Here is a 12010-nt window from a genome sequence, read left to right on the forward strand (position 1 = left end):
TGATGATTCTAGTGAATGTAATGAAAATAATTCTATGTCAATAAATAATTTCAATAAAATAATTACAAAAAAATTTTTATCATATAATATCAAATTGATACATAATGGACATTGATATATAATATATATTTCCAAATTATATTATAAAATATTATAGAATAATATTTTCCATATACATTTACAATATAATAAAAAAATTTTTTAATATAACAATAATTGTAATATATTGTAAAATATTTTGTTTTTTTTCTCAATTTTTTTCTCTTATTATATACAAATTTTTTTATTCTACAATATTTATATTTTTAATCAATTACTTTAAAACTCAATAAGAACATTATTTTGTAAAAAATTAATTTTATCAATTTCAGTCTTTTTTTTTTTATAAAATAATGTCACTAATTAAGCTCAAATTGTGCACGTTTTCGTTTTTTCAAGTTTGTTGTAATTTCAGAAGAAATAATGTTATTTGTATCTCCTTTTAACCATTCTAAAAGCCGAACTTTAGCTTTTCGGCCGATAAGAAAAAGATCTCTTTCGAGACGAGGAAGTTGATTTGCTAATGTAGGATCAGATATTGGATTTTGAGCCCAGTCCATAATTAATCGAAAACGAGATTTAAATGTCTGAAAGTAAAAAATAAAAAATTTATATATACTTTCAAGAATATTTAAAATAGTAATTATGCACAAAAAGCATCATCTTAGTGATTTTAATGATATTAAAATATGTTATTTTTAATAATATTTTGAACAATTTTTCTCTATAGATATAATTATTACTTTTATTTAGTTTTTGAAATATTTACAAAAATGATTCATATCGTATTTTTAAAATTTGATATAAATTTGAGTGCATGAAATAGTTCAATTTAAATTATTTTCAATTTGAGTTAAAGTTAAATTTTAATTTAAATTTAATAAATAAAAAAAAATAATTACAAAAATAATTACAATTCATAAAAACAGTATACAAGTTTACTTCAACTATCTATCTATATAATATATATAATAAATGTAATTTCTAATATTTGAAATCGATGCTGATATAAGTAGTCATACTTAAATCTACAATTAACATTAATTTTGTATTACAATTAACATTAATTCAATAAAAAAGATAATATCTTATTATGTTCGGATTCTAATAATCGATATAACTCTGATAATAATCGAAATATAACTCTGAAATTTTGTTTCTTACTCTTAGTTATTGATTATAATAAATTATGGAGCAATTGAAATAATCAAGAAAAAGATATGATTCTATGGAATAATAACAGATATATAATTACATGTTTTATCTTGAGATTATCACGTAGATTTATCAAACTGACAATATTGTTTTAAATATTAGGAAATTTAAAATATAATACATAAAATATAAAATATATATATTTAAAGAAATATTGATAAAATCGAACATTTATAAAAAAAGTAACGAGAAATAAAATCTGACGGTTGATATATAAAATATATCATATATAAAATACAAAATATATCATATATATATAAAATATATCATAATAAAATATCTGGCTCCTATACATGGAAAAAATTACCAATCTAAAAGAAAAATTTTGTTTCATCTTTTTATAAATTAATTTTGATTAATCTAATAAAATGATGCTTCTAATAAAGACCACTTAAACTAAAATAAAATTCTAATACACAAATCCAATATTTTAATTTGAAAAATGTTAAAAAATTACATAATATTATTGAAAGATCTTTTATTAATTATTTGTTAATCAAATTTTAATATGTAATAGTTCTTTTAAAGATTAATCAAAGAGATAATCTCTACAATATAATATAATTAATTGCTATTATTCATATTAAATCTATATTTTTATAAAATTCAAATATTTAATTTCATTATATTATTTTTTAAATTCAATTGTTGAAAAAAATAACAGAAAAAATAAGTTTTATTTTTTTTAATAATATTTTTAAATATACAATAATTTTAACAAAATTAAATATGCAGAATGAGAATCCCTTAAAATAAATATTGTTATGTACTTGTTTTATTATAAAATTTATTATAGAAAAACTATGCCACATTATAAGATATATAACAATTGATTTTCATTTGCTATTTTGCATCAATTTTTACAATAGTTCTAAAAAAAAAGAAACAGATTTTTTTCGGCAAATTATTATAAATTTATAAAAAAAATTTTTTCGGGAAATTAATAGTATAGTAAATCTTATTTTATTTTATTAAATATAAAATAATTAATGAATTTATGAATTTAGAGGATATACTATGAAATAAAAGCAGTCGAAAAGAAAAAATAAAAAAAAAAATATATAATCTAGCAAATATAATGAATATAAATATTGGCACAGTATGTTATACACACAGTATACAAATATTAAAAACTATTGATAAAATTATTTAAATCATCTTCTTTTTTGTATATATCTTTATTTAAATTATTTTATCTGTCTATATACAAAAAAAAAATTATAAAATTATAGAAAAATATAGAATAGAAATTATAAAATTATAGAATATAAAATTAATAAAAATATGTTTTATAATCATCTTATACCTAGATAAAAATATTAGCACGTATCGTAAAAATCTATATTTATATATTTTATTTTACCTATATTCTTCACATATATTAAAACAAACAAAAAAACTAATAATTTTACTTATCTTTATATTATTGTAGAAGTTTATGGGTAGTTTTAGATTAAAAAATATGAAACAAAGAAAAAGAAATTATGTCGAAAGAAAAAAGAAGAAAGAAAGATTATATTAAATTCGTACGAACAAGATAAATCTTATTCGAAAATTAGTGAAATATAAAAAAATCATTTTATTATTCGTATTAAATATTATTAAAACAAATTGCATTTGCAAGTACATTAAATATTCATAATCATGTATATAATGGCCGTGTAAATTATCGAATAAAGAAAAAAAAAAAGAATATAATTAAATAATATAATTAAAATTTGTAAATAAATTTTTCAGAAATGGCTACAACGATTATATAAGATCATGAAAAAAAATTAATTTAAAAATAGAGCTAAAAAAGAAATTAAAAAGAAAAAAATATTAAAAGAATATTAATATTCTTTTAATATTAAAGATGCAAGATATTCTGTATATGTTATACGAAAAAAATTATTTATTAGCGAATAGAATTTATCAGAGAATTTTAAAATAAAAACAATGAATTTTGAGATCAAGTATTGATATTTTCTAATGAAAATAAGATCATTATTTAAATTAGATAATTGAATATTGGAGGAAACATAATATTATGTTATTTTAAATTAAGTTATTTAAAAAATCTTTAATAGTTAAAAAGATGGTGAAGTATATGAAAGTTTTTATCTGGTTTTGGAAAATTAATATAAATTATTGAAGATTCAAAAAATAAATCTATTTAAACATCTCACAAAATAAACATCTTTTTTGTATATAAACAAATAAAATATTTTAAATAAAGATATATACAAAAAAGAAGTGATTTAAATAATTTATTAATAATTTTTATATTTAATATATATTAAATAACGTACTTTATCAATATTTATATTAGTTACTATTAATCAAAATTAATACTTAATATTAATATATTAAAATAGATATTTTTTCAAGACTTGAAAAACTCGAATCAAGAAAAACCCGAACAATGTTAAATTTTGTACAAAATAGGATTCCATAATCAACTATCTAAAAAAAAAAAATCTAATATTTTCAAAGTAAAAAAATTAAAAGATTTCGAATTTGTCAAATAATATATAAATTTTAGAAAAATATAATTTTTTCTGAAGAAATTAAAAGTTAATTAATTATTTACGAAATAAAAATAAAAGTTAATTAATTATTACGAAATTAATTATTTACGAAAAAATATTTATTTGATGCATATAATAAAAGTAGAAACATCCGAAATTTTATAGAAATCATAAATAATTTTTAAATATACAAAGAATCATGATATAGGATTGCATAGCAGCAGATGGAAATTGAATATTGAAAATATTTATGGAGGAAACAATGGAAAAAATGAAATACATGAATATTTTAAAACGAGAATTAAAATCTTCGATTGAAAAATTACAGATATTATTAATATATCATATCATTAATATAACTATTCTACTTTATGTGTTAAAAAATATTTATTTTATAATGATCTTAAATTATTAGAAATATCATCGTCAATCATAGGATCTCAATTTAATAAAATTCAATTCGATTTATGAAGAGAATTAAAAATCTAATTAAAAAATTATAATATAAATAATAATGAAAATATGAAGAAAAAAATAGCAGAAATAATATACAAAAAAATTAATCGAATCGAAAATATATTCATCCGCAAGCACATATAGAAATATGAAACTAGAATATATTATATTATTATTATTATATATAATATGTTATATTATATATATTTTATAATTATAATAGTATAAAAAAATATTAATTTTTTTTAAAATATTTATTTATGCTTAATTTAATAAAAATAAATCATCATGGATTTTTACTAATATAATATTCAAAATATATATTCTTATTTTTTTATAAATAAAAAAATTGTATAAGAAAAAGTTGTTATTCAATTTTTTAAATATAACATAATTCTATAATTTCAATATTCTATAAATATAATTCTAATATGTGTATAGAATATATAGTTAATTTTGCAACTAATTATATCATAAGATTAAGGTCATTATAACTAAATCCTTTAAATTATTTACGATATGAAATATTAAAAATTTTTGCTGATATCTTGAAAACTAAAGCTGTCAATTATAGAGAGAAGTTGTTTAAAATGTTATCTCTTGAAATCAATAAGGATGCTTTTTTTGCAATTATTATAAATTAGTTTATAAATATTATTTACAAATTATAAATTATTTTATCTTAAAATTATTTTAGGATCTTATATTAATATTAACATTAAGCACCTTGACAATTGAAAAATATAAAATATTACATATAATATTATAAAATATTACATTTGTAGAATCATTTCTAAAATTAATTATTTTTTAATTCATCGAAAAGAAATTGATAAAAAAATATATATATAATATTATGTAGTATATATTATAATCAAAAATTATTAAATAAATAAATTATTAAATTTCATATTATGTAAATTAAGAAAATACAATTTTAACATATGTATATATAATTTATATAAATTATATATATAAATTAATTAAATTATTAATTCTTTTCGAAATAATCTTTATAGAATATACATAATAAAAATCTTTACGAAATATACATATATATACATATAATTGATGCTGATTTTATTTTTTATGAACATTTATGAACATACTCAAATCATTGACAATTAAAAAATTTCATATTTTTATTTTGCACAATTACAAAACATGTCATTATTTATTATTTCAAAACTGCACAATATTTTACAAAAATATATATTATTTATTTTATATTATTTATATTTTTAATTTAATGTTTAATTTTATAAGGAAAAATACGCACTAATAATTAAATGTCACAAACAAAAGCAAAAATTAATATGAGATTAGGTATTTAAGTGATAATTTATCATAAAATATTTAATTTTACATCAACAATTTTATATCAACAAAAAATTCAAATTTCATAAAATAAAATTTCATAATTTTTTACAAAATTTATTATTAATTATAATTTAATAAATATTTATTAAAAATATTTAACTAAAAACAAGAAAAACGCAGTAATTATTTTGATTTATTTACCTGTAATAAGCTTTCAGTGATTTGTTCAGAATCTCTATCATTAAATTTTCTTACATGCATTCCTATTTCATAATAAAATGGATTCCACTTACTTAAAACAATAGCATCAGCATCTGCTTCTAAAATTTCCCTAATAATAATAATTATAAATGAATAAAAATAATAGAAATGAATATTACATAGGAAAATTTAACAAAAAATTGATTAAATAATATATATTGATTAAATAACAATTCAAATAAAAATTAGAAATCAAACCTGTATCCTTCTTTATATATATTTGGTACATCAATACTAACTATTGAATCTTTCAGATTCTTTAATGATTCTGCTAACCATAATGGAAATTCTACTTTTGATCCTACCTTTAAATCTCTAGATGTAGATGAAGAATCCAAAAAACCTTAAATGATATATATATTTCAGAAATTATATATATATATATATATATGAAATATTTCAAATTTTTATTTTATCTTTATTTTTTAATATCTAAACTGGTTTTGTAAAATATACTTTATATTTTTTTTTCTTTTTTTTAATAATAGTTTGATAATTTTAAGTTTCTTTAATAATCTTATTAAGATCTTTTAAATTCTTTTAATTGTAATAATATTCTTTAAAAAAAAAATTATAAAAAATTAATCTTTATATTGCATTACGTATTAATAGTAAAATGCTAAATTAATAATATTATTTATATTTATTAATAAAAAATTAAATAAAAAACAAATATAAAAATAAATATAAAATTATTATAAATTTTACATTATCTATTATATATCTATTATACATATAGTTATTCATAGTGTAAATTATACTACATCAATATAGTACATCAATTAAATCTGTTTTATTATATTCAAATTTATATTATAATAGTAAGTAATGAATTGCTTTAAAATAATTTTATAATAACAATTCCAAGATTATTTGGCATTTATATTTAGAATTATCTTCTTCTTTATATAAAATATATTATATTTAATATATAAATATAGACAAATTTAATGTCTATATATTTTATATTTATATTCTAAATATATCAATAATACAATCTAATTTAAATATAAACATGCAATTGTTATTTTTGTGATATAATATTATATTAAAAATACAAAACATTTTGTAACAGAAGTTGTATACTATCAAGAAACATCACAATAATAATTATTTGATTTCATTGTTGAGAGTCTGTGAAGATCACAAATTAAATTTTTAAATGAATATATTTTTTATTACATATTCTTATAATTGAGATTAAAAGTTTTCAAAATATTATATTTTAAAATAATTTACACATATAATCTAGAAAGTAACACATGTAATCATAAAGTCAAATATATATAATAATATATATAATAATATATAATAATATATAATAACATATAATAATATATCATCACTATTTATCATCACATTATATAACTACCTTAGATACATTTTTTTATTTTATAATACTTATAAAAATAATTATATATATTTAAATTATATTGTAAAAATTTTAAAAACTTAATAAATATATATATATATTAAGTTTTTAAAATTTTTGTAAGTTATTACAAATTTATAAATCTATTTATTATTATAAGTGGTATTGAGTAAAAAATTCTATCTTAATAGTTTATTGTATTATTTCTAATAATATTAGTTTCATTTATTTTATTAAGTTAATATGTTACAATAGAGTTTTAAAAATATTGTTATATATTTTTTATAATATTTTTATTAATTATTCTAGTATTTAAGTAATGAAATATAAATTCATTATTACTCATTGTAACCATATTTTGTTTATTATTATATAGTTATATTTATTTTTATAAAATTTTCCTTTGCAACATTCATCATATAAGTGAATGCTATGCTATAATATTGAAGACTTCAAACAAATGGACAATTTAATGTATCTTTTCAGATAATAACAAGAATATTTTTGTTAAATGATTTTGAATATAAAATTAATTATTTTCATGTTTTGTAATGAAAAATAATTTTAACATGATGTTTTGATATTTTATACAAATTATAAAAATATATTAAACTTGATAAATAAATTTTTGTTAATATTCTTATCTTGTTATTAAGTTTAGCTAAGAATTCTGTCAATATATTTGTAATATACTATAATATGTATAATTTCATTATGAATAACTATATGTTAATAAAAAATAATTAAATAGAAATATAATTTACAATTTATAAATTTAACAAATAATAAATTGGCAAAGAAAAAAAGCAAAATAAAAACAAATATTAAAGGAAAATTAAATATTAAATTAATAGATAACTTAACCTCAATAGAAAATGTAATGATATATAAATAATTACCTAAACCAAGCATCTGTATTTCAATTTTACAAGATACCCGTTCTTCAGTAGATAAAATATCATTTAATGCAAAATAATCCGGTGTATAACTTTGACAATATGCCATTTTATAAAAATAATAAATACAAGCGTAAACAATGAAATTATCTAAAATTTAAGTATATTCAATATAGCCAATAATTTATTCTGTCACTGATTTTGCATAGGGACTTAGGGAAAAATAAAAGATTTCTATTATTATATATTTAAATATAAAAATATATATTTTTTTAAATTCTATATAATCGATTTTTCTTTTATTTAAATAATTTTTTTATATTTTTAATAAATTTGAATTTTATTGTACTTAAAAATGTTAATTAATTGTTTTAATATATTTAACACGGATGACATAACGTACGTGCATAGGAATTTCCTATTCTATGACGCATATGGTTGTGTTATAAATTTTTCTAAAAAATGAATAATTTTTTACATATCTGTCTTTTTTTTTATATATGCGTTCAATATAAGTGTTATCGCTAGTATATAGTTATTTTGGATTTTGTTGCATTTTTTATTGTTATAATTATCTATTATATTTACTAAAAATCAATATTCGTCTTCAATTTTTGATACCATATTAAACATGTTAACATTTAATGACGTAAACGTATACATTATTGAGATTTTCTTTTATGGCGGATGACGTGAACGGCACGTCATAAATTCTTCTAAAAAATGTTCCAAACAAATAACTTTCCAGGTATTTGTTTTTTTGTTATATTTAATATGAATGTTCTTATTACATATACAATTGTTTTCGATTTTATATATTTTTTATAGTTTTACTAGTATTTTATTTATTAAAATAAATAATATTTTTTATATTTTACATTTATTTTTTTATTAATATTTCTATTTTATTTATTTATTTTAAAATTAATTTTCCGATTTCCTTATGAATATATTTTCATAATATTTAATTTTACAGTCGTTCCAAAAAGAAAAAGAAGTGACGATGATATTCCTTTATCAAATTCTCAATCATCGACATTTGATAATACAAATATAAAAAATGTCAAGAAGTTTCTGTCAGAAAAAACAATGGTGATATTTTTTTAGATACAGATAGTGATAATAATTCGGATTTTGATTGTTTTATGACAGATGTTTCACAAGAAGAAAGTGAAGAAAGTGATCAAGAAATATTTTTCTCTCGATCTACTTCATCTTAATTTAAATCAGGTACTTCTATGATTATATGGCATCCTCTTCGGCCTATTATTCCAAGCATTTCTTTTATTAGAAATATTGGCCTTTTAACATCTATGCCTTCTGAAGAACCAATATTTCGTTTTTTCGATTTTTTTCGTTTATTAGCTAATGATAAATTATTTGATTTAATATTATGCAAAACGAATATGCAAGGGCGTAAATTATTGCAATCTTCAACTTATCGTAAATCTAGAATAAAAAGTTTTAAAGAAGTAACAAAAGAAGATCTAGAGATTTTTTTAGGATTAATATTTTTATCTGCAAATATTCGAGCTCCCTCTTTTGCCCATTATTGGAAAAAAAATGATTTATATGATATTCCATCCTTTTATACAATACAATCCAATACAATGCCAAGAGATAGATTTCATAATATAATGTGCGTTTTATATTTTTCTAAAAATTTTGAAACAGAACAATCCAAGCTATCAGATCCATTATACAAAATTCGGCCACTTCTTGATCATTTTAATAATACAATGCGAGAAATTTATTATCCTCAAAAAAATTTAAGTTTACATGAACCTATGTCATTATGGAAAAATAGTTTATAATTTCATCAATATGTAAACAATTGTAAACAAAAAATCATATAAATTTAGATTAAAATTTATATGCTGATGGAACCTAATGGACTTGTATTGCGTAATTTAATTTATTGTGGTTCACAAGATCCTGATATTGGAGGAATTGAATATACAGAAAAAATTGTAAAAATGCTGCTTATGGATTTTTTGGGAAAGGGACATTCAATTTTTTTTGATAAATATTATACAAGCATATCATTAGTTAGAGAATTGTTATATAATAATACTTATTCAACTGATACATTAAGTTCAAATAGAAAAAGTAATCCTCTCAATATTATACGAAAAAAGTTAAAAAAGATGAAGTAGAAGCATATTATACTCCTGAAGGTATATGTATTCTAAAATTGCATGACAAGCGAGATATAATAATGATTTCATCTGAATATAAACCAGATCTCATAAATTTAACAATAAAGAATGGTAAAAAAATACAAAAACCAGAGATGGTAGATAAATATAATGATTGTATGAGTGGAATTGATCATGCCAATCAATTTTTAACCTATTATCCATGTGAGAAAAAAACAATTTGATGGTATGTGAAAGTAGCTTTACATATATTTCACGTTATTATGAATAATGCGTATTTATTACATCGACAAAATGCATGACAAAAGATGACATTTTTAAAATTTAGAAAAGCATCATGAATGAATTTATTTATAAGAATAAGTCCCGTTTACATGCAATCTACAAACCAATGAGAAACAATGTTCATTTGCCAACAATATCAGGCCAGGGAGGAGAGAAGAAAATATGTAAAAGGTGTAAAATCTGCTACGTTAAAAGTATAAGAAAAGAAGGATTATTTTATTGTCCAATGTGTCCAGATAAACCAGGTCTCTGTTTTGATAAATGCTTTGCGGAATATCATAACTATACGTAACTATACATAATATAAACATGCGTAATATATTAATTTTATAATATTTCTAAGCATTTCCATAATTATATGAATTAACCCTTTGCACTCCAGGCCTGTTTCGATCGGCCGAACTAGCAATTCCAGACTCAGACTCGCGCATTCGATGCGTTTGGTGGCCTCATAAGATTACCATAAGATAATCATTCATAAGATAAAAGTACACCTCATAAAATTATATGTAAGAGTTTAGGAACCTATTTATGAAGCGATATTCTAAAAAAATCAAACATAAATAAATATTGTCGCCGTTCAAGTTGCCGCAATAATCCCAGTGGTGCCGGAGAGTCACTGCTGGAAGAGTCACTACGGCATTAACTCAAGTGGTGAGCAAGAGTCACCGTTGGAGAGCAAAGGATTAACAAATAAATAAAATATTAATATATATAATATATAAATATATATTAAACATATATTAAATATGAATATGTTAAACAAACAAAACTTCATAATAACAATAATAAATAATAACAAACAATAAATAAATAGTAGTAAATAAATAGTACGTAGTACATAGTAAATAGTACATAGTAAATAAATTTAAAAAAATTTTAATTTTAAGAATATAATGTGTAAAATTTGTTTTTTAAAAAAATTTATTAGAAATAAAAAAAATATTCTTATATCATATTATTTTTTTATATTATTTTAGATTTTTTATATAATTTTATATTGCTTTAAAATTATATTTTTTAAATATAACATAAGGAACGTTATTTTGTTAAAATAAAAAATTACATATTAGGTATGAATAAGTATATATAAGATAAGATAAATCAATAAAAATTCCTTGCTATTGAATTTAAAATATAAAAATAATAAAATTGTTATTTACTAATTTGATTAAAAAATGTCGATATTTTAAATTTTTTATAGATATTATACATAAAGAGGTAGATTTATGTGAAACAATTTCAATTTTTAAAATGGAATCATTTTTTTACACTAATGGGTAAGTTCTTTATTTACAAAAAAATATTCAACTATTTATATCAAAAAATTTTTAATTTAAGAAATATTTTAACTTGAATTTCGTAAAATTTGTCATATAAAAAACAAGGAGATCATGAACAATAGATCTTTGTCTTTATATTTTATACTTTATATTTTATACTTTAAATTTTATAAATTTCAAGTTAAAATATCTGTTAAATTAATGATTTTTGAAG

The 12010-nt window shown here is 18.1% G+C and overlaps 1 protein-coding gene and 1 long non-coding RNA gene across 2 annotated transcripts; one reads left to right on the forward strand and one right to left on the reverse strand.

The window, feature by feature from the left end:
- Positions 1 to 287: 287 nt before the first annotated feature.
- Positions 288 to 8595, reverse strand: LOC122714431 (DNA replication complex GINS protein PSF3). The gene is made up of 5 exons (XM_043935750.1): positions 8473 to 8595; positions 8073 to 8219; positions 6000 to 6144; positions 5742 to 5871; positions 288 to 626 (listed from the first exon to the last, which is right to left on the reverse strand). The coding sequence occupies exons 1-5, from the start codon at positions 8501 to 8503 to the stop codon at positions 399 to 401; spliced, it is 681 nt and encodes a 226-aa protein (XP_043791685.1). The 5' UTR covers positions 8504 to 8595; the 3' UTR covers positions 288 to 398.
- Positions 8530 to 11315, forward strand: LOC122714432. The gene is made up of 3 exons (XR_006346642.1): positions 8530 to 8817; positions 9046 to 9299; positions 9744 to 11315. It is a non-coding gene; the product is annotated as an uncharacterized LOC122714432 (long non-coding RNA).
- The last annotated feature ends 695 nt before the right edge of the window (positions 11316 to 12010 follow it).

This window comes from Apis laboriosa, unplaced genomic scaffold (assembly GCF_014066325.1).
Source record: "Apis laboriosa isolate Shangri-la unplaced genomic scaffold, ASM1406632v1 scaffold30_cov140, whole genome shotgun sequence".
NCBI classification, from domain to species: Eukaryota; Metazoa; Arthropoda; class Insecta; order Hymenoptera; family Apidae; genus Apis; species Apis laboriosa.